We start from the raw sequence: 24731 nt of genomic DNA on the forward strand, positions 1-24731 counted from the left end.
AAATTATCTGTAAATTTTACATGACCTGACCACCCCCCAATTAAAATTACTCTGACCACTTCCACGTGTAATTACTCATTCACTGCCAAAAACAGTGAAATCATGCGGCGCCTTTCATGTTGATTTGTTTACTGGATCGTCCACTAGTAGACATAATAACTTGCAACAATTACAGGCGTCACGACTGGGCATTCTGCACGGCTGGCTTTCTTTCGCTGTATTTGCATCACAAAGTTTGAAGTTGCCGCGAAACGATGGTGCCGCTCTTCTGTAACTACGGACGCTGAGAGCGTCTTTGGCACGAATGACACCGTGACCCCTATTTTATTTCCCATAACTCACCGCGCCAGCTGGAAGTAGTGAATCGGGTATAATCATGGTCGCCTACAGCACTTTAATAATACAACTATTTCTCAAAAGAAAATATTAGCAGTGTCAACAGTGCCAATTTCTTACTTGTGCATTTATATTCGCAGTTCATACACAACGGAGAGACTTACTACTTGTGCAAACCCCCAGTGAAGAATAAAGGGACTGTCAAACTTGCTAAAAGAGTATATATTATAGCCCAAACATGGGACTATGTGCCCAAGGGTAGGTGACCATTTGCCCGACGTAAGGAGGGCAAATTGTCTCCTGCCCCGAGGGTACATAGTCCCTTGTTTGGGCTATAATGTTTTTATTACATGCCTCTCTCACTCAAAATATTTAGGTTTATTGGCAACTCATAATCATATGCTTTAATTCCATTTTAGACGAAAAACCGTTAAAAAATGGAACGATTTTCATCATAGAATGGCGCAATGATATATTTAAACTACTGTTATGCGGTATATCAATTTTTCTGCAAAATTTTTCCAAAAACCTGATTTCCTATGCAAAACATGAATTTCAACACTTTTACATCAAAAAGTTGTCAAGTTGAAAATAGTTCCGGTTCACTTTCAGTCCAATGATGACTATGCGGCCCGCTACGTCATCGACGAGTTACCATTGAATCCTATGGAGCGCGCGACGTTCGATATGGGAGGCATGTAATAATTACAGTTTCAGAACAGAACACGGCATAATGAATTTAGCTATGTATAAAGGCACTGCTTTTGAATGAAAAGCACACTTTCCAGTTTCACAGGGTTCTCCAAATATGGAGTATAAAGAAAACAAGAGAGTCCGATTTCTATTATCAATCTAATCGTTATGCAAGCATTTATAATATTAACTAATTAATGACATCTATATATATACTGATAATCATTGACAACAGGTAGAGAGTAATGATTTGTGTGACAACTTCCTTTGAAGTTGTATGTTTTGTGTTTTGTAATAAAGAATGATTAATAGCATAATAAGGGCCGGTTGATCAGATGACACAACATCATGACGTGATGAAGATACTCATAAAGAAGAAAATTAAAGGTTTGTACAAGTACTTAAAGGTATACTGTCACCTGTTCCATTTTTGCCACAGTTACTATGGAAAGAGAAAATCTAACCAATCACAGATTTTAAGCGGGTGGCCGCTTTTTAAAAACAGCGCCCTCACATGGGCATTTTGAATACCAAAGAACGCCCCTTTGACTATATATGGGCATATTTAGATTACAGGTGACTGTATACCTTTAATGACCCTCACAGCTAACGGGTTGACCTTTTGATGACCCGCATAGCGACGCACGCTACCCGCCAACAGATAGCTGCGTTTCCATAGCTATCGTGACCCATGACGTACTTTGATTCAATGAATCGTTCGCAAATGTGTATCAAAATTTGAGTGCTCGGTGTAAATAAAAAGCATACTATATGTAAAAAAGTAATTTTTCGAACGATAATAATATCTGTTACGTAAGTTTCATGCATCCTGCAATCTTTAGACAGAAGTGAAAGGATTCTTAGCTCTACACTTGCATATTCTTAGCTCTACACTCGCATATACATGATTGGGACGTACCATTCTATTTGTAGGTGGTGTTAAAATTTTGAAACCAACTCAGAGCGTTTGTTTAACAGCGCAGATTTGTCAGCATAGATAATCTGTAGCTTTTCTGATATTAATATTGCATCATTTTCTTATGTAAGAGTAACCAAATTTTTCGACAATAATTGTCCAGGAGATTTCAAAGACGTGGTTCTTTTCGTTTAAGGACCAGACAAATTATGAGAGCTAAGTACAGTGCCATAATTTTTAATTCGTCGCGGAACGATTGCATGTGATTAGCGAAGCGCGTCTTGAAGGTGTTATCAGCGAGACCACCGTGTTGTCCGCCGTTGATACCTTGGCCTTGTAAACCACACCTTTGACATGACAGTTACCCTTCAAGGGGCATGTATACTTGTCCCGGTGCTTCTATATGCAAATGCAATCACCAAAACAAGTTAAATAAACATTAATTATGACTTATAACACGACATTTTGTAGGTTTTTTAACCAGTTCTGTCTAGTCTGGTTCCTGACCCATTTCCCCGGTAGAGGGCGTGGGGAAATATAGGGTCAGGTACCGGCTAATGTAAACATGGACGCTATTGGGTTAAAATAAAACAAGCTGTGATTGGATGAAAGTAACACTTGTAACTTTTTCTCATGTTTCTTGGGTTTCGCACTTTCAAGCTCACTTGACACCAACTTCTTGTTTGTACTACAAAGCCGTGGAGATAGAAAGAAAGACTTTTTACCTCCATGATTTAGCCACTGTGATTTAGCACACCTCTTGATACTTTTAGAACGTCGACATGATGCCTAGCATTTTTCACGAAATTCGGACACCATTCTATCCATCGAAATCAATCGTCGTTCACAGTTCCAACAAAGTTTGCTTTCAATTAGCTGTGATATCGCAGCAGTACTTGTGGCGTGTATCGAACGTGTTATGGTCATTGGAGTCACGCCACAGTCGGCGATGACCTCAATGACCCTAGCGCGTTCGATACACGCCACAAGTACTGCTGCGATATCACAGCCAGCCTTCAATCACCTCTATTTCCCCGTACTTCTGGATTAATCCTTTCAGTTTATGTTTCCCGTCTCGTGTGCCAATGTTTTTGGTTCGGATACCAGTGTTCGAACATAATTCTGATCCAGTCGAATTTTGACCGGCGTTTTCATGGTAGCAGCCATATTTATTGTAGCATGTTCTGTCAGGTGACTAACCTCCGCCATCTTGAACAAAATTCTGTTCAAGGGATAGAGGGAGTACGCGCGTTTGGGAGTCCTGTCATCTGGTTGTAAATATGTCATGTGGTTGTTGGCTATGACACACCCATATTTGGTTATGTTTCGATGTCAAAGATCAGAGTTGAAAGTCCAAGCATGGGTAATTCCTTGCATTCTTGATACCTTGTGCTAGCTCTGGTTGTCAAAGCACGTTTTCATTTGTGCCATTTCGAAGCAAGTGAGTACAAGTATAGTAGTCTGTTCGATTCTTGATCGTAGGCTTGCAACACAAGGATACGATTTCTCATATATCTCTGGTGTTAGCATGCGGGCGGTTTTAAAATTCAGGGGTCTTTAAAATTCAGAGGTCAGACGAAACCAGGTCTACATGACAGTTCGCCTCTGACTGTGTCTACATACATCAGTCATCATGATCGACCTCGACAGATTCAGCACTTAAGTGTTTGATCGTTATGGTCCAAAGCAGTACAAAGCTACTGTGCTTGCTTTTGTATTCATGGCACTGCTTCAGTAACAACGGTCGAAAATGCTCAAAGCATTATAAACCTGGTTGCACGGACACTCCGGCGCATCTCTCTTAGTGTGCTATGGCTGTGACTTCTAAGTTTTCCCAGTGGTTTATCATCTTTCTATGCTATCGCCAACTAATTTAAGTTGTCTAATCAAATATTTTTGCAGAATCTGCATTTGGAGTATGCTAGTCACCATGTGTCACCTGGTTGCACGGACACTCTGGTGCATCTCTCTTACTGTGCTAAGGCTGTGACTTCTAAGTTTTCTCATTGGTTTTCATCTTTCTATGCTATCACTAATTGATTTAAGTTGTCTAATTAAATTATTTGCAGGAACTGCATTTTGAGTATCCTGAGTCACAATGTGTAACCTGGTTGCATGGACACTCTGGCGCATCTCTCTTAGTGTGCTAAGGCTGTGGATGCTAAGTTTTCTCATTGGTTTTCATCTTTCTATGCTATGGCCAACTGATTTAAGTTGTCTAATCAAATTTTTTTGCAGAATCTGCATTTGGAGTATGCTAGTCACCATGTGTCACCTGGTTGCACGGACACTCTGGTGCATCTCTCTTACTGTGCTAAGGCTGTGACTTCTAAGTTTTCTCATTGGTTTTCATCTTTCTATGCTATCGCCAACTGATTTAAGTTGTCTAATCTAAATATTTTGCAGGAACTGCATTTTTAGTATGCTGAGTCACCATGTGTCACCTGGTTGCACGGACACTCTGGTGCATCTCTCTTACTGTGCTAAGGCTGTGACTTCTAAGTTTTCTCATTGGTTTTCATCTTTCTATGCTATCGCCAACTGATTTAAGTTGTCTAATCTAAATATTTTGCAGGAACTGCATTTTTAGTATGCTAGTCACCATGTGTCACCTGGTTGCATGGACACTCCGGCGCATCTCTCTTCTTAAGTGTGCTATGGCTGTGACTTCTAAGTTTTCCCAGTGGTTTATCATCTTTCTATGCTATCGCCAACTAATTTAAGTTGTCTAATCAAATATTTTTGCAGAATCTGCATTTGGAGTATGCTAGTCACCATGTGTCACCTGGTTGCACGGACACTCTGGTGCATCTCTCTTACTGTGCTAAGGCTGTGACTTCTAAGTTTTCTCATTGGTTTTCATCTTTCTATGCTATCACTAATTGATTTAAGTTGTCTAATTAAATTATTTGCAGGAACTGCATTTTGAGTATGCTGAGTCACAATGTGTAACCTGGTTGCATGGACACTCTGGCGCATCTCTCTTAGTGTGCTAAGGCTGTGGATGCTAAGTTTTCTCATTGGTTTTCATCTTTCTATGCTATCGCCAACTGATTTAAGTTGTCTAATCAATTTTTTTTGCAGAATCTGCATTTGGAGTATGCTGAGTCACCATGTGTCACCTGGTTGCACGGACACTCTGGTGCATCTCTCTTACTGTGCTAAGGCTGTGACTTCTAAGTTTTCTCATTGGTTTTCATCTTTCTATGCTATCGCCAACTGATTTAAGTTGTCTAATCTAAATATTTTGCAGGAACTGCATTTTTAGTATGCTGAGTCACCATGTGTCACCTGGTTGCACGGACACTCCGGCGCATCTCTCTTACTGTGCTAAGGCTGTGACTTCTAAGTTTTCTCATTGGTTTTCATCTTTCTATGCTATCGCCAACTGATTTAAGTTGTCTAATCTAAATTTTTTGCAGGAACTGCATTTTTAGTATGCTGAGTCACCATGTGTCACCTGGTTGCACGGACACTCCGGCGCATCTCTCTTAGTGTGCTATGGCTGTGACTTCTAAGTTTTCCCAGTGGTTTTCATCTTTCTATGCTATCGCCAACTGATTTAAGTTGTCTAATCAAATATTTTGCAGAATCTGCATTTGGAGTATGCTAGTCACCATGTGTCACCTGGTTGCACGGACACTCTGGTGCATCTCTCTTACTGTGCTAAGGCTGTGACTTCTAAGTTTTCTCATTGGTTTTCATCTTTCTATGCTATCACTAATTGATTTAAGTTGTCTAATTAAATTAATTGCAGGAACTGCATTTTGAGTATCCTGAGTCACAATGTGTAACCTGGTTGCATGGACATTCTGGTGCATCTCTCTTAGTGTGCTAAGGCTGTGGATGCTAAGTTTTCTCATTGGTTTTCATCTTTCTATGCTATCGCCAACTGATTTAAGTTGTCTAATCTAAATATTTTGCAGGAACTGCATTTTTAGTATGCTGAGTCACCATGTGTCACCTGGTTGCACGGACACTCCGGCGCATCTCTCTTACTGTGCTAAGGCTGTGACTTCTAAGTTTTCTCATTGGTTTTCATCTTTCTATGCTATCGCCAACTGATTTAAGTTGTCTAATCTAAATTTTTTGCAGGAACTGCATTTTTAGTATGCTGAGTCACCATGTGTCACCTGGTTGCACGGACACTCCGGCGCATCTCTCTTAGTGTGCTATGGCTGTGACTTCTAAGTTTTCCAGTGGTTTATCATCTTTCTGTGCTATCGCCAACTGATTTAAGTTGTCTAATCAAATTTTTGCAGAATCTGCATTTGGAGTATGCTAGTCACCATGTGTCCACTGGTTGCACGGACGCTCTGGTGCATCTCTCTTACTGTGCTAAGGCTGTGACTTCTAAGTTTTCTCATTGGTTTTCATCTTTCTATGCTATCACTAATTGATTTAAGTTGTCTAATTAAATTATTTGCAGGAACTGCATTTTGAGTATCCTGAGTCACAATGTGTAACCTGGTTGCATGGACATTCTGGCGCATCTCTCTTAGTGTGCTAAGGCTGTGGATGCTAAGTTTTCTCATTGGTTTTCATCTTTCTATGCTATGGCCAACTGATTAAGTTGTCTAATCAAATTTTTTTGCAGAATCTGCATTTGGAGTATGCTAGTCACCATGTGTCACCTGGTTGCACGGACACTCTGGTGCATCTCTCTTACTGTGCTAAGGCTGTGACTTCTAAGTTTTCTCATTGGTTTTCATCTTTCTATGCTATCGCCAACTGATTTAAGTTGTCTAATCTAAATTTTTTGCAGGAACTGCATTTTTAGTATGCTGAGTCACCATGTGTCACCTGGTTGCACGGACACTCCGGCGCATCTCTCTTAGTGTGCTATGGCTGTGACTTCTAAGTTTTCCCAGTGGTTTTCATCTTTCTATGCTATCGCCAACTGATTTAAGTTGTCTAATCTAAATTTTTTGCAGGAACTGCATTTTTAGTATGCTGAGTCACCATGTGTCACCTGGTTGCACGGACACTCTGGTGCATCTCTCTTACTGTGCTAAGGCTGTGAATGCTAAGTTTTCTCATTGGTTTTGCTCTTTTTATACTATTACAAGTGATTCAAAATCAAAATTTTATGCAGTCGTCTGCTTTAGGAGCATGCTGAGTCACAATGTGTCACCTGGTTGCATGGAGTCATGTGGTACATCTCTCTTTCCCTTATAAGGCTTTGTCATCTAAGTTTCTCCTTGGTTTTGCTCTTTTTATGCTATTAAAAAGTGATTCAAGTTTTCAAATCAAAATTTTATGCAGGAATCTGCTGTTAGATCATGCTGAGTCAGAATGTGTCACCTGGTTGCTCAGAGACGTTGCAGTGGTATAAAACTTGCTAACACAGGGTATTTTGCACCAAAATCACTTTTTTGTAGACATTCATTTAATTTAATGAAATTGTTAACCCAAGATTAAAATATTATTATTTGGGTTCATCTTCAAGGCAGTCAAGCAGTTGTAGGTTGCTTGATAAAGAAGTGTTAATTTTTGCAAATGTTTGCAAATCACCCAATTTCCTGGCTTCACTATTCTTCCAATTTCAAGATTTCCAAACAATTTAACTCCATACTGACTTGGTCAAACTTTCTTTAATTTTCACATTATTTTCTGTAAATGTTGTTAAACAAAACTTTTTTTGATTGGCAATAAAGTTCTTACATTTTGAATAAGAGGCATTTTAATTTGTATGAGGATCATGTACTGTAAAATATGTTCAGATGTAACCTGCCAAAAGAAGGAAATGACGACCATGTTAAAAGTGATATTTTATTCAAATCATATGTGTCACTGCCCATTTGGGGCAACTGTTGTCAGCTCCACTTATACATAACCATTGCAAGACTAATATCATTTTTATATGCAAAGTAAAACATAAACTGTGTCTTTTGAAGGTTTATGGCATGTCTGTTGAAAACAGAGAGTATTAAAAAAAGAATACTTTTTAATATGAAACGTCTGTTAACAGTGTTTATTCATTCTGATGTAATAATGGATTTCTGTTTGTTTTGACAGTATCTTTGAATGATATGACACTGCCTTAACAACAGATGGAAGAGGAATGTGAAAGAAACGTCAATGTAAGTAGGGTATTATGTTCATATGTTGCTACTCACATTGGTGTACCATTTTGTAGTTACAACTTGAGCTGTATCCTGTGAATGGTTTTGGGATAATTGTGTAAGTTATTATATTACAACTCTCAAAAATTTAGAGGGCCTGTAATGCTTACTTTTGATATTATTTTCATTATTTATATTTGTCCACTGTAAGTTGTTTATTTTACTACAAAAAGATTGCTAAGAAAATCAATATTTAGCTTGTCAGCATAGCATTTTAATATACAAAAATGTATTATAGTATATCTATATTTCTATTTTTCTCACTCAGGTTTGTTGTAGAGTACATCACAATTGTGTTGTTGGAGGAGGCTGAAGTTTACCTTATGTCAAGGAAAAGAATGGTTATGCTTGAAGAAGCAAATAAACTCTAGTATTGCCACAGAAATCTAAAGATACTGTTCTGCAGGGATAACCTTATTGACATTTGTTCATATTGTTATGAAATATTTTAAAACTTAAATTTTAAGGCAATTATTGTCATATTTAACCAAAAATATCATTCAAAAGTTCTGGTCAGACACATTAATATTGATTATACATGTCCCTTAGGATGGCAGCAATAAGATTTTGTAAAATCGTGCCAAGATATGCAACTTTGATTTTGGATATTTTTGTCATTGTTTTTTGTTTTTTTCTTGTTTCAACGCAATCTTTTTTCAGACTCCTTGTCAGACTTTTTGATATTCAGTATACAGGTCCTTAGGATGACTTAAGTCAGATATTTTTATACAGTGAGAAAATGCAAAATTTTGTATTTTTGGAGCAATTTTTGTCAATTTCGGTCAAAAAGTGCTTTTGTCTCATTGGTGTTTATCTGATAGCTTTGCATTTTCTTATAAAAATCCCTGGAGACTACCTAAGCCAAATCATTTTTCAAACTGGGGGAACCAATGATTTTTTGTTTTTGGAGCCAATATATTAGTCCGCAAGCTTGAATGACCTATTCCAACCCGGAATACCTTGTAAATCAATTTTGAAGACACTGAAAATATGTAGTTTTATTTGATGCCAATTTGTAGTGAAATATGATCTAGAAAAAAGTTGTGAGCTTATGTTTTATGTAGTGGATCAACTTTAGCAAATATTTCATGGAGGAAACCCCATACACTGATGAGGGATTTCAATCCACAAGAAGGTATATGGCAAGATGCACCATACCAATAAAACAGACTCCAGTTTATTTGTATCAGTTCCAATCATTATGTTACATAAACAAAAAAACCTGTCATGGTATCACTTAATTAAGTAAATCTTCACAAAGATGAAGGCAGCCGAGTGAAATCATGTGTATATTGAATAGATGAGTGATGAATGATAATATCAGGTAACTTCACTACACAAACTTACTTACACAAACAAACTTGTGTATAACTTAACTCTGAGTAAATCTTAACATTTCAAGCAAGGACCATCAAATTTTTATTGTTGATCTACAAAATTGAAAAGTGGCTGTTAAACGGAATTCTGCCCATGAAAATTGAAAGTTCAAACTCTTTGCAAACACAATAGTATTTTGAGTGAATAAGTGGAAATAGGAATACCTCTTTTTGTTTGTCAGATAGGAGCAATACTGTGCCCTTGGTGGTATATTTTTAAATGACTTGCAGAAATTGATATTTATTATTGTGTTATTATTGCTAACTGTTGTTTTGCCTGATTGAGGCACACACCTAGCTATCCTATGGATTCTCTTGAACATTATCACAGTACAGCTACATGAGATACCAGGCCGCTGCTAGTTGAAACGCCTATTTGTAGGGGTTTTAATGACTGCTAAGCTAGTACGAATTAGTAATGTAGATATTGTGAGTTCAAACTCATAAAATGAATCAGCAAGACTGCATCAAAGTTGACCGCTTTTACTGTACATGTTGTTCACAAATTAAAGGCTATCAAGAATATTTTTATGGGTCTTTTAGAGTAATTTAACATAAGGGCCTGGGGGGGGGGTCAGAGGAATGTGAGGGTAGTCACTCAAAAAATTGAAAGCTACAAGGAGGTTGTTCAAAATTGGAAAGAAGAAGGGGGTTGCTCAATTTTTGGTACAAAATGAATTGAAATACCTCTCAGATTGCACCATTTCATCAATTTCTCAAAATTCTTAATGCCACCCCCTGTCACTTCCTCTCCCCCTGGGGTGTTCTGACAGTTTTACTTAGTAAAAACAAATAGAAAACACCTAATATTGCACCAGACTGCATCATTGAACTCATAAATTTCTCAAAATTTCCGACGTGGCAGAGGGGACACGCCTCTCACACTTTTCCCCTGTTGGGTGTTCTAACAGTTTTACACAAATTGATAACATCTCTCATATTGCACCAGACTGCATTATTGCACACATCAATCTCTCAAATTTTCAACACGAGAGGGTACAACTCCTCTGACACTGCCCCACCCCCCAGCCTCCTGACTGTTCTCCTGTACTTTCAAATTCTGCCCTGTCAGATATCTTAGCGGAAACCTTGTCATGATACCCATCCAAAATAAACAATACTGTATGGTAAACAATACTATATGGTTGGATAGTGGTTACAGCATGAGCTCTTGTATCTACATTTTATTGTGACTTTGAATTTTCTTTTGCCGGTCACATCTTTTTCAACTGTCATGAGGTAACCGATGATATTCCAGCAGGATATGAAGGTCTGTACTATTGCTGTAGTTTTGTAAATGTTACAAATACATGTCTTGGTATTTAACTGGTCTAAGTGGGGGGGGAGGGGAGGGATCAGTCAAAATTTCTGTGTTAGAGACTGGGTTACTCAAATGCATTTGGGTTGGCATGGGGTTTACTTGAAATTTCAGAATACTATGAAATTCCCCAGACTCCCCCCAGGTCGTAAATAATTACAACTCCCTAAGTAAGATTTTTACCACAGGAAAACGTTAATTTTATTCACTCTTCATCCTTTGTTAACCTTAGAAAGTTTGATTATGTAAAATTGTGTTGTTACTTGTTGTAATCTTGAATTGTTGAAATGAATAAAATCTTGGAAAGTAAAACATGATCCTGTGTCACTGTTGTTCCTGTCTTGTTTCACCATCAGAGAAAAAAAAAGATTCTAATAAATTCACACCCAATTGCTCTACCAAAACAGAAAAATTATTGAAATTTTTCAGGCAAAACACACGCCGTCTCACCAGTAATACTTGTAAGTTCAATGCAACTCTGCATAACATGTTCGGACGAGAGAGGTGACCATAGAGGGCGAACGTCCTACTGGTACTCGTGTGACAGGCTTGCAACCACATGACATACTCCGAGTGCGCGCGTACTGGTCTACAGGTTCAAGATGGCTACCCGGTACCTGACCCTATATTTCCCCACGCCCTCTACCGGGGAAATGGGTCAGGGAACCAGACTAAGTTCTGTCTTCTTGGTTGTGTGTTCATGTGAACATCCCTACGTTATGCTGTAAGTAGTTCCGGTCACTGTCAAATTTGGAAGATATGTCACACTAAAGTACATCTTCCCGTCTACAAGGCTTGGTTTATAGGTCGGCATAGCATAGTCTGCCTGAGAAGAGAGAGTCTTTGCAGAAAAAACGCCCTCTCCTGGCGAAGTTGCATTAGGTATTTGAAGATGACTGAACAGATGGCGGTAGATATCTTAACGTCACAGGCGCTCCTTAGCTGGGTAGTCTGCTAAGTAGATCGATTTTCGGATCGATCTATTGATCCCGTAGTCGATATGCCCGCCACTGCAACCTAAATACTCACTAGGTTGCAGTGGCGGGCATATCGACTACGGGATCAATAGATCGATCCGAAAATCGATCTACTTAGCAGACTACCCAGCTAAGGAGCGCCTGTGCTTAACGTGCATTTCCTTCACAATATGATACATTTTTCGAATCTTTGTGTCCACTCTGATTCAAAACGAGAAGTCGACGTCGGCCCTTGCCCATTTTGTAGAGTGCGACGCGAAAAAGATGGTTCAGCGGGTCTATAGTGGCCTTGGCCAAATTCAAGGTTGATGTCACTGGCCTCAAGAGATCCTGTGCGACTGATTGGACCAGATAGATGACTGGGTGAATCTGATGTCGATTGGACATTGCCTCTCCTTTGTTCAATCTGAGATGTACCTGCAAGGTTGTTCACAGCGGCATCGCTTGCGTTGAGGGATCCGTGTATCGAAGGTGAACGACCGGCTTGGCCTTCCCAAGACGTTTGGCGCTGAGCAAGTGATTCTTGCCTGTGATGGATGGCCACGTGGTCTTCCATTGAGGCCATGTCGTTGTAGGTGGCATCACAGCTAGGACACATGTACATGCACCACTCAAGGCCATTCTCCCTGTGGCGCTCTCGCGCATCTCCTCGCTCAAGAGATCCTGATCTAAAGATTGAACCATACAGGTGACTGTTGGAATCTGACGTCGCATTTTCACTCCTTTGTTGGATCTGAGATGCACTCGCAAGGTAGCTCACAGTAGCATGACTTGAGTGGAGGGATCCCTGTATTGAAGGCGAACGTCCGGCTTCGCCTTCCCTGGACGTTTGGCGTTGAGCGAGTGATTCTTGTCTGTGATGGATGGCCACGTGGGCTTCCATCGAGGCCATGTCGTCGTAGGTGGCATCACAGCTAGGACACATGTACATGAACCAGTCATGGTCATTCATCCTATGACGGTCTCGTGCATCTGCTCGTACTCGGTACTGGGGGTCCGCATCTCCTATTATTGATACATCTGGCATACACCCGACTAGATGAGCCTGGATTGCGAATATATCGTTAGGGTACATGTTACCACAGTTTGGGCAAGTGAAGAACCAATTGTATTGATCATCTGTGCACATTTCAGCATGGGACTGAAGCAAATCCAGGTCGTGGAATTGCATAGAACACACTGGGCACTCATACTGCGATGGAATTTGTCTGTTAAATCCCTGTCCCGCTGAACGAATGTCGCTTGCGCCAGCTAGACCCTCGGGCGTTGAGCCATGGCGAGTCGAGCTAAACAGAATACGCTGCTGCGCATTGCCAGACCCATTCCGATGCCTGTTGACTATTTCTTCAAGCTTGTTTATAAAATGGCCGTCCACAAGGCTGTTGACTCCGCGGCGCCTTACAGCTGAAGTATTGTCGGCTCTGCAGGTAGGACACAACAATATACCAGACGATGCTCGGAGCATACTTTCCAGACATTCTCGACAGAAGACATGAGAGCAGTGCGGCAGTACTTTTGGTTGCGTCAGGCGGCTCTGACAAATAGCGCACTGCAAAAGGGCTTCATAGATTTCTTCACAAACTTCAACAGAATCCATATTTACAAATAAAATCTTCAAGACAGCTGACAAGACGACTGGCTATATAGAAATAAAGTAGAATGAAAAGAAAAACAGAAAGTGTCACCTTATAAACCTGACAATAGTGCAAAAGGTATAGAATTAAAGGTATACTGTCACCTGTAATCTAAATATGCCCATACATGGTCAAAGGGGCGTTACTTGGTATTCAAAATGCCCATGTGAGGGCGCTGTTTTTAAAAAGCGGCCACCCGCTTAAAACCCGTGATGGTTAGATTTTCTCTTTCTATGGTAACTGTCGCAAAATTGGAACAGATGACACTATACCTTTAATAGTCTTTCGTTCGATGATCAGTTACTGACTAAAAAGCGATATCGTTCAGAAAAGCAGCTCAATTATCAGAACTTGTTCACAAATTGATGCAAAAATATACTAAGAAAAACAAGCAACCTAATGGCTGATACAGCACCGCTGTATTATGTAGAGAATGACTATTTGTGATATATGTGTTGATGAAGACGGTGGAAATCTTTGATAGCTCAATTCAGTGGCCTGACAAAAATGGCAAATATACACAACCGAAGACTTCATTATAATTTGAACATATCACATTAAGATCATCCCTAACAACATGTCAACGAAAGCTATCAGACGAGTAGTTTTTTTTGAGAAATACATTTTTTGACCAACAATGACAAAAATTGCAGATTTCATCATAATATCAATATATCACATTTAGTTCATCTGTAGTAACCTGTATACCAAATATCAAAGGTGTCAAACAAGCGATTTCAGTGAAAAAAATGTTTGACCAAAAATGACAAAAATGCCCTTTTAATAGAAATTTGCATATTTCTACACAGTTTGAACAGATTTTAAATATGTCATTCTTATGGCTCTATATCTAAATATCAAAGCTATCTGACCTGTAGTTGTGAAGAAGATTTTAAAAGATTTTTTGGCGAAAACTGACAATCATTTCCCTAAAAAACAAGCAAATTTCACAACAATTTGAACAATCTCAACTGAGGTTATCCCAAGTGAACTGCACATCAAATCAAGCAATCGGACATGCGGTTTCAGAGAGAAGGCAACTGTTAGGATGACGGGCGGGCGGACGCGTTACGGATGACGACGGACAATCAGCCTATTTGTTAAGTTCCGCGTCGCTGAGAGTGGAGCTAAACATGCATAGCTGGAAAGTAAGATGTTCGCCACGGCACAGAGTTCGGTATGAGTAGATCGGTCGTTTTGTCAGGTTGAAACTCTAGCCTGTTCGACGACATAACAAAGTAGAAATACCTGGTTAAGTTAGAATACACCAGGGACAGATATTCGTGCGCTCAATTTTTTGTTCTGGTGTACCATTTGTGGGGACTCATTTTAAAGTTCTTAGAGTACGAAAAGTTCTCTCACCGTCTTTTTTGCTAAAATCGAATTTTTTCTCCATTGTGTTAACACAGAGATGGCGGCCATTTTTGATTTCAAAATATCGGCAAATGTTAGACAATTTGTTTCCCTGCTTCCAAACTTTGCACAATGACTCTTGATTTTTATTCTTGATTGTGAAAAATAATGATTGAAAGTTTTCTTGAAGAAGGTCTGAGCAAAGATTTAAGCCTTCACCTTTCAGGCGCACATCACCTCGGAAGAAAATAATATGTTGAACCCTTGATACGTATGAAAAGTTGCTACTTGATGCAATAGCCTTGCATACGTGTTCCCAGGTCCGAACTCGCGAAAAGGTACGACAGAAATAACAACAACATAAATCTGGAAACTGCCTACCACACCTCCTAGTTCACTTGTTTACACTTCTATTATTCACGGACGTCAATGTGACTGAAGGAACTGATTTATTCGCCGGTTGTGATTTACGATTTCAAAGTCTCAGGGATAAAATCGTTTATGGATGAAAAATGCTAGTTATAGTCAGGTATTATTTCAAGTGAACGTGAATCCCGCGGCCCCATATTATGTATGATGAGCACGGGCATTACATTATTGTAATTTGTGCGGCCACCGTGCGATTAATTGGACAAATCGAAGTTCAACATCTATTTGATGCGCAAGTAGTAACTGACACGGATGAACTAAATAAATGTAAGTCTGCAGGCAACAATCTCTCTCTCACTTTCTGTCAAAAAGCTTAAGTTCATGTTATGGGACGTATGACTGCAGGGAAACTACGGGTGGCCTTATCTACTGCCGACATTGTTTATCAAACTCCTAAAGTATTTGAAGTCAATAAAGCGACACGTCCACTTAACTATTTGGACTTTATGACCCTGATAGCCAGTGTGTTCAAAGGTTACTGCACACAGCTGCGCCCAAACTTGTCTTCGCGGGCTATCATTGTGTTATAATTACATTTTATTAGTTTTGTCTCAGCGCTGGTTCCAGCGAACGGTAACAAGGCAATGACCTGGGGGTGTAGTCTTAAAAAACTCCTATACTCTATACCAAAAGTTCCACGTTCCTTGACGCGTGTGATGGATAACTTCGAGACAACGAGCTGTACATAATTATGCTTAATGACACCAGCTACGTATAAACCAAATAATAGTAGTATGCACCTCGAAAGTGAAAGACTTAAACTTCAGCCATCCTCTTACTAAATCAAGAATAAAAATCACAAATGCAAATGTTAGTACTAGAAAATCTTAGACGGATGTTTAAACTTCAAAATTCCCGCTATCCCTTTGTTAACTTTATGGAGAAAAAAATAAAATTTTGGATTTTCTAAAAAAACTAAGCCGGTGAAAAGTTTTTTTAACACCAAGAGCTTTAAAATGAACCCCAACAAGTGGTATATCAGAAAAGAATTGTAAAAGTTTGAGAGTCCGAATATCTGTCCCCGAGGCGCGTTCTACCTTAAAGCCTTGTCTGACACACTATTAGACATAGTACAGGCTACAAAATTAACTTCCTGGTGTGTCAGTCTAATTTGCTTAAAATCAATGTCTGCTTCCGTGCAAAGGAAAATCGCATGCTCGCACTTCAAGAATTCATAATGATCACCGTTGGCTATTTTACCGTTGCGATGAATCACCGATGCCAATAATAAGTTTAAACCAGTCGAAGAATGACCAACATTCCAATATATTACTGTTATTCTGCCGTGACTTTAAAAGGTTTTAGGCCTCGCTCGACAAACCCCAAATCCACACAACTTGATAGAAAAACAGGCTGTTCTAGTGATTACACGTACGTGTAAGGTTATGTTTTGTCCAGTCTGATTCAAAACACTGCCGTGTATGTCAGTAATTCGTGGCTTACCTTTACTCCAGCAAGAAGTGAGACTTTAAAAATTACAGAAGGCAGCGATTACGCCCATCGGCTGGCCACCGGTCACCTTTGATCGGGAAGCTTCAGAAACTCCGTCGCGTTCAGACATTTTAAATAAAAGTCTTTGTTTGCCGTCCGCGTGCTGGTAGGTTTTCAGAGAAAATTTAAAAAAAAACAAAGTCGATGTTAACAAATGAAAATATTATTTTTCCAAAAGAAACCAAGAAAAAATGAGCTTATCTTTAATACTGGTGTTTTTGTCTCTGTTCGTTATTTTCCCGGGCTGGCAGGTTTTTCAAAAGCGATAATTACGGCAAACTAATAATTTTCTCTACACGGCCAAGCGGCGAAGTGTTTGAAATACACTGAACACTGTTACTAACCTCATTTGCATATAATTGCGTTTACATTTAGGTCATGATTACTATACAACTTATTTTAGAGGTTTATTGCAGTTTTTACATATTTATCTCCTTCACGGTGAACAATTTGCCGGTTGTTTTAGTAGGCTTTTTGAGTTGAATTGTTGACCTGTACTTTGCAATACACAATTTCCCTCGGTTAGTGAGTTATGTTGTCACTGACCCATTTCCGTCAACTGCTGAATTGATATCACAGGGTAACGTCATGGACTTTGCTGCATTAGATTTGTCGTATTTTTATTTCCTTATTGATTGTACGCTTCCATGTAAAGCAAATCAATATTTTTTTCTTCTTATCTTATCTTCTCTCCTTATCTTCTTCTTATCCCCTCCCTATAAACCCTACACGTCATGCCCCCGCCCATCCTAGAAAAAGCCAATGCGAAAGTGAAGATATTGTGCTCAAAGCATCGGGCAACGCACTGAGAATCATTCGATATTTGTGAGATGGAGAATCTATGGAAAAAAAGTTGTCGAGTAAAGGAGAAATTTAATTTGATCCTCCAGTGGCTTGAGAGAAAAATAAAACTCTCTGACAATATCAGTCGACAGATCTTTTAGTAATTTATTTATTTATTTATTTATTTATTTATTTATTTATTTATTTATTGTTATTGATGTGTTTGTTTATTTGTTAATTTATTGATTTGTTGATGTATCGTTTCATTTATTATGTTTTTTTATCTATTTTTCATTGTTTTATCTTTGTAATAATTTGTTAGTTTTGAATGCAATAAAAACTCAGACAGCAAATACCACAAATTGTGATCATTGTCTGAGCTAAAAGACAATGGAAGGTTCTGTATGAGATTTAATTGGTATATGAACACTTCCGATACTAACTTGATATCAGTGACATTGACTTTACTCTTGCAGTATGACCGTGGCCTTGTTGTTGTTGTTGTTGTTGTTGTTGTTGTTTGTCGTTCTAACAACATAGCACCACTATTTAGGAGTTTCCGGCAAAGAATCGCCGAGGATACTAAGTACTACTTACTGGCTTAGATTATTATAAGCTAGAACCCTGCAAGAGGGTGCGGAGGTGTGGAGAGAGTCAGTGGTTATCACACTTGTACCATGCAATGCAGTCCTGCGTACATTTTGGCCTATCACTGGTATAGCAGACCTAAAAATATCCCGCGTGGCTGCTTAGTTCGATACAACAGCTCCTACTTTCCAGTGTGTGACACGACCGATTGTGCAGTTATCGCGTGCTCCAAACAAATGTGTCTGGTTGACTAGATGGTGAGTTCCGCGTCCATTATCCTGCAAGCACACTGCCCTTATAGATACAATGTATAAGAACAGAAGTCTATTATCTTTGTCAGACGACAGCCAGGAAACGCATGTACAAACTTCTCCCAATAGAAAATTTACAAACTCTGACTGCCAACCTACTCAATGCCTCATCTCTCCATACAGGGTTAATGACATAGACGCAATTCCAAACATCAGTAAGTGTGCCAGAGTTTAATTAAAATATTCCTGGTTGCTAAACCCTTTCTGACATTGTGTTTCTGGTCTTGGGACACACGAAGAAGTGCTGTCAATTGTGTCAATAATTGTAGTCCTACAGAGAACCTTATGGAACCAAGTCTATAGGGCACCATGGAACCTCTTGGAAGCTTGACAGGCAAATTACATTGGAGACGGGGTGGTCGACTTGTAACAAAGTATGTTGAACCCCAAATCGTACAAAAACCGGATGGGTTTTCTCTTATCCAGATATCTGACATCATCATATCATACCCGTTTTGGTATATGCAGGTATGGCATTCTATATGCATGTATGACATTGTATTTATATATATATAATCCCATGGTATTTTTCTCTGTTTGACGTCATCGTATACGAGTGTTTTACGCGGAGCCGTACAACTTCGAGCCGAAGGCGAGAAGTTGTGCGGCTCCGCGAAAAACACGAGTATACGATGACGTCAAACAGAGAAAAATTCCATGGGATTATATATTTATCACATGAACAGTCTTCTTATTTTTCTTTGATGTGGATGGATCAAAATTATTGTAACAAATTGCATGATTTTTATCGCGATTTTGTGTTTTATTTACGCGGATTACTTACATTTAATGAGTAAAGCGGTCCGTCACCCAGGAGATGTGCAAATGTTTACAGGTATACTTTCATTCATAAATCCCATTACGCTAAAAATTTGATACATGGAATGGTATCTCCACCAATCAGACATACGGATTCGGTCACGTGCGCGTGTCAATCATTGTCTCGCGCTGGACCGATGCCAAGGCAAGTCTGCCATCGGCGGACATAGCTTTCACCGCGCTGGCGACGGATAACGATAGTATTTTGAGTTATTTAGAATATTTAGAATTATATTTATAAAGCGAATGCAACGGCACGATCGAAACAGTAATTATCATTCTTACAGATGCTGTGGCTTTTAAAATATCACAAGTTTACGGCCTTGGCGAGCCCGAAGTTTCAGATCGATGACACACACAGTGTACGCTTGTAGTGGGCACTGCCGTCACCGGTCTCCGCCGGTGGCCATCTCAGTCGTCAATGTTTTCGTCATACGGACTTTGATATTTGCTGTGACACATATATCGCCCGTAGGTACTTTCCAATTTTGTTACTTGACGGGAACTCTGTTCTGTTGTGAGTGTTGTCCGAGTCAACTTTCGAAATGCATCGGATTCTACAGCGCTGCACTGCAGAGTTTACGCTACAGTTCGACAGCTTCCGATCGAGAAACAACGGAATAGTATTTGTGTGATGAAGGAAATTTATCGTTGTTCGTCGATATTTGTGCCTTCTATCTCGCTTTCCCGAAGTTTATACAGTATTCATTTATTAAGTTGAACTTTCGTTGAGGTGTATCTTTCAGGTTTATCGCCAACCGGGATTGCCAGGTACGACGTCGCTTGGCGATCGCCAGGTACGATGACGTCCACATTGAGCCTTGCGACTGGAGCCGTGACGTTACTGAGCCAAACTATCGACGGTATCCTCATTCGATTCTTGGGAATAGGAAAAGCTTTAGCGACTCGAAATTTCGTTGGGCATGCCTTCTATGTTTCCGTATCTGGATTTATCGGGTCACCTTTTTGTCAAAATGCCATGAGAGCACGGCATTGATCACGACAAATCGGTCTGTGTCGCGATGTGCACGTACGAACGGTACCATTGCAGGAAAAAAGTTCCGGTTGATGACGTACAACAGGGGTAATATGGATTTCTTATCTGTGCTGGTGTACATCACACAGGTGGAGATACGGGCCAGTTCATGTGATAATGAAGTGCATGTATGACATTGCACATGCATGTGTTGCATGCATGCATGAATGCATTTCTGTATCTATATGTAAAATAACACTTATTGACTGTCAAATATGTTAAACGTTTTCGTAACAATATTCTCGTTCTTAGTTCCTCCCTGTCTGTCAGTCTGTCTCTCTCTCTCTCTCTCTCTCTCTCTCTCTCTCTCTCTCTCTCTCTCTCTCTCTCTCTCTCTCTCTCTCTCTCTCTCTCTCTCTCTCTCTCTCTCTCTCTCCTGTTTTTTAAATGTGAAAGCACATGCAATGACAAATGGCACTTGTGTGTTCGACGGAAAGCATTCCTCGTCCTTCTCCTTTTATTCATGTATCGAACTTCTTTGATCGCAAGTGGTGCAAGGTTGAACCTGCGTGAAAGGTAATAGTTGAGATTTTATCGGCAAGCCATACGTATACACCTGTTATTTTGATAACATTACGAAACCAGCGCCAAAACTGACGAATCCCACATGGCCGCTAGGTTACGAATTTCCGGCGAAGAATTCGGACGAGGTGTGTCACAAAAACATGATTGTTTGTTGAATACCTTGGTTTGGCGATGCTATTAAAATCACAAGCGTATAAATTATTTTAGCTACAGTACAGTTCACTTTCACTTCAAGGCAGTAAAGATAAATGTCCTCACGGGAACACGACAGACGTAAATAACATATTTCTGATAAGTTGTAACAGTGCCCTAAGCCGTGTCTGGAGTGCCGCCAGCCTGCAGGAGTAGCCCTTGAACACAGCACGGCTTGCAAACTGCAATCAATGGTGGCGCTTTTATTATACCATTGCCTCGGGTGACTTGTGAAGAGTTTTTTGTTCCTTTCATTTAGATTCAGGGATTACCGAGGGAACTCATAAAGCAATCGCCAAAATAGCCAAAGACGATTAATATCTTTTTTAAATGTAGTAAACCGTGTGTTTTGGTTCGCTTTTCAAATTGCATAAATTACCCAGTTTCTTTTTTTATTAACGCTGATCATGAATAACTGAGTAATTGCAATATCAACGAATCGATTTAATAATTGATCCAAAGCCCGGAATTGTCACTGCTAGATTACCTTTGTCGGTAATTTCCCTCTTATCTGCGTCTTCCTCTAAAATCATCTCATTTTGAAAACTTCGAGGAGGAATCAGAGCAGAAATGGAAAATGGTAAATTTTTGAGTCGTGACGCCACCTATTATAGGCAGTTAAACATTAAAGGCCGTCTGATTCCCAGTCTCGCTTATATTCCCATTTTCTCGTTCTTTCTTTACACATACAAGCTTTAGTACGTCAGCGTCTTTATTTCCAATCGATCCAAAAATCCCAAAATCGTGTCCCTTTCAATATCACAATTACATCTTTTGTGTTCTTTGTTATAGCAATCTGTCAAAATATGCCTAAACATTACGAGTTCAATAACACCCCTAATAGCTTCCGCACGTACCTTGGCTCAGCCATATAGTCAACGACAATGCGAGTAGATATCTCGACTTTGGAAATTTTGAGACAAACTCCACCACAGAGTAATAGTGAATGACGCAAGCCAGACTATTTTTGTCCCAGTCGGTCTTATCTACCTCCGCCGATTCCAATCTGAAGGTACCAGACCAAAATCAGCCACAATTTTCTGGTGGCCACGTGACCCTGCTACTTATTAGATATCGTTTTCTATCATGACTGTGTTTCAGCTGTAGTTTTTTTTACTCCTTGTACGGAGATAGAATCCATTGTCACCTCACAGTGTACCAACTTTGCAGCAGTGATCACACGACCTCCTTCTTCAACATATATTTAATAATAATCTCTGACTTGCTACTCTGTGTATAAATTATTAGATATGATAGAAGCGGGTAGCGCATGCGTGTCTTATCAACCTTTTCATCTTCGCTGTCAGAGACGCGGAGCTATTCAGATAGGTTGATTGTCCGTCATCGTCCGTTGTCTGCGGTCAACTATGCACCCACTTCTTCGCTGAGATAGCTACTCAGAAATCTCTCACTTTTGGTCGACAAATCGCTCAGTATGAGCGGACTTGGATTTGTCCAAATGATATGAAAATTTGCATATGCACATTTTTGAGGCTGTTTTATTTTACGTCAAATAGCTTCTTCTCTGTCACCGCTAATTTGTCAGGTACTAAATTAGACGTGTAGCTTCTTTGAGACGCTGTTATGAAAACTACTGTGAAATTTGCATATGTAAATATTTTAGAATTATATCAATATCTCAGTCGACTTACTTCAAACTGTTCTTCTCTGAAAACGTTCATCGACTGCCACAAATAGCCTTATAGCAAGTAAACTTGACTTTTTTTCAGTTTTGTTCGATTAAAAGAAAATATATGCATATTTAAAGTTTTCATAATTTATTCTCAATTTTTGTATTTTTTTTTAATTATGATTTCTCTAAAAATGTTTGTCAAACCAGCACTCAAATTCAGTTCATAGGATGACCGCATTGACTTTTCTTACAAATGGTGATAAAATTGGGATATACAAGTTTCGGGCTACTCTTTTCGTGTTTTGTGAATATATCAATTAATTTTCGGTTTTGGTCTGTAAAAAGTGGCATAAAACATTATATTTAAATGAGTTTTTCTCATCTTTTCCTCGATTTTCTTCAATTTTGTTTTCCCCTTAAAAGTTTGTCGAATAGCAATAGAAGTCGACCTACCAGTGGGTACACCTACTTCAATTTTGTTCAGATGATGATGAACTTTGCATTCCAAATTGTGAGGAATAGTTTTCTCCCCTTTTTTAGATGCTCCGACGTCCGCCTGTTGATGTGCGCATGTCTAGGCCATGTAAAGAAATTATTTGTTTGCCGTCCTTTAATTTTTGAAAAACCTTCTGGCCAGCCAGGGAAAAAAACAAACACACACAAAAAAGCACAAGTGTATTACATAAGCTCGATTATTATTTGGTTTCCTTTCGAAAAATACTATTTTTTATTTGTAATAATTTTACATTGTGTTTCTTGATTTTCTTAATTTTCTTTGAAAACCTACCAGCACGCTGACGGCAAACAAAGAATTTTATTTAAAGCGCCTTAGCCTACAGGAAACACGCAGTTCCTATTCTGCTGGGGATACATAGCGAAATAACTGAAGTGGTAAACAGTATGCCGTCAAGGAACAAGTATTCTACCATACCAGTGTATTGATGGTGTAAATAACTCGAAGACGTGGAAATAACCATGCTATATTTGCAATATAGCAGGGTCGAAACAGGTACGAGCTCTCAGCCAGAGAAAAATTTCCATTTTGACGTTTCATGCCAGCATTTCAATTTAATATTATGATATAATAGCAATAAAACACCTCAGCAATGGGCATGCCACTTGATTTTGACAGGTCCACACCATATATGAACTCGCTTGTGCACATATGTCGAGGACAGGTGGAAATCTCGTTGCAAACCGTCGCTGGGTGTAGTTTATCACTTTAAACATCCAAGATGCTGCCGTACTTGAAAACCAACATTTGAATGACTAGTGTGAAATAGTCCAAATCGATAAAGAGATTATGGGTCACTTGTCTCAATAACTTCTGGCAAGTCAAATTTACTCATTGTCGACATCAATATACTCTAAACCACGAGAGTGTACGGCTTCCGTTATAGCATTCTCACCGACACCGTGCATATCGATTTTATTGATGATATTGAATGCCTGGATTTAAGTGTTGCAATGCATGCAAACAAAGGAGTTGACATCACTGATATCATCCGGGGAATCAATGGACCGTAACGAAATGCATTTCACTCAGAGAATGGAACACCCTGGAACCAATCTGAGAGTTGGATGGATACAAAGTACACAGTTCCGATTGACCCGTTTTTTTCTTTATCACCACAGTTGGTATCAGGACATCAGTAAAAAGGATGCAAATAAACAGAGGGATAATGTTATCAGCTGCACGGAGATGGTTTCATCATACCACCTGTCAGAGATATGATCATTTCATTTGTCATGAGCATTCAAGAGAAACAACACCCTTTCTTTTTCAAAAACAGATGCAAATTATTCCCTTACTTTTCTTGGAAATATTGTGTATCGCTGTAAATATATATATATATATGTTGACAAACTTACAAAATTGCTATCTCCTCTGTGGAAAAGGGTTGATCTTCTCATTATTCACAGTTGGGAAATAAGAATTTTGACTATCAAAAAAAATGCTGTCAGTATTTCGAGATATGGACCAAGCAAGAAATTTGCTTCAGTTCAATGAGCGATCTCCGTGTGTACTGATCATGGAGAATTGTGGGTAAGGTCACTTAAAAGTGTGCCACACGTACTCGACGTCCGGTGATCACGTGACAAAGACGCTCACCGTACATTATGGAACGCAATTTACGTGTGACTAAACCCCTCTGGTACGGTACGGTACGTTCAATACTTACGCGTGACGTCTTT

General features: G+C 39.3%; 1 protein-coding gene and 1 long non-coding RNA gene across 2 annotated transcripts; one reads left to right on the forward strand and one right to left on the reverse strand.

Moving 5' to 3' along the window:
• Nucleotides 1–3182: 3182 nt before the first annotated feature.
• LOC139129724 (uncharacterized) lies at nt 3183–8660 on the forward strand. Its single transcript, XR_011551656.1, has 3 exons — nt 3183–3386; nt 7964–8028; nt 8339–8660. It is a non-coding gene; the product is annotated as an uncharacterized lncRNA (long non-coding RNA).
• A 3202-nt stretch (nt 8661–11862) lies between these two features.
• LOC139125332 (zinc finger protein 423-like) lies at nt 11863–16684 on the reverse strand. The gene is made up of 2 exons (XM_070691429.1): nt 16601–16684; nt 11863–13380 (listed from the first exon to the last, which is right to left on the reverse strand). Exon 2 carries the CDS (start codon nt 13336–13338, stop codon nt 11905–11907), a length of 1434 nt encoding a protein of 477 aa, XP_070547530.1. The 5' UTR covers nt 13339–13380; nt 16601–16684; the 3' UTR covers nt 11863–11904.
• Nucleotides 16685–24731: the final 8047 nt, after the last annotated feature.

Source organism: Ptychodera flava, chromosome 3, assembly GCF_041260155.1.
Source record: "Ptychodera flava strain L36383 chromosome 3, AS_Pfla_20210202, whole genome shotgun sequence".
Classification (NCBI taxonomy): domain Eukaryota; kingdom Metazoa; phylum Hemichordata; class Enteropneusta; family Ptychoderidae; genus Ptychodera; species Ptychodera flava.

Bases quoted from the DNA above. Each gene is read 5' to 3' on its own strand.
- LOC139125332 (XM_070691429.1), bottom strand. From the start codon at position 13,338: ATGGATTCTGTTGAAGTTTGTGAAGAAATCTATGAAGCCCTTTTGCAG.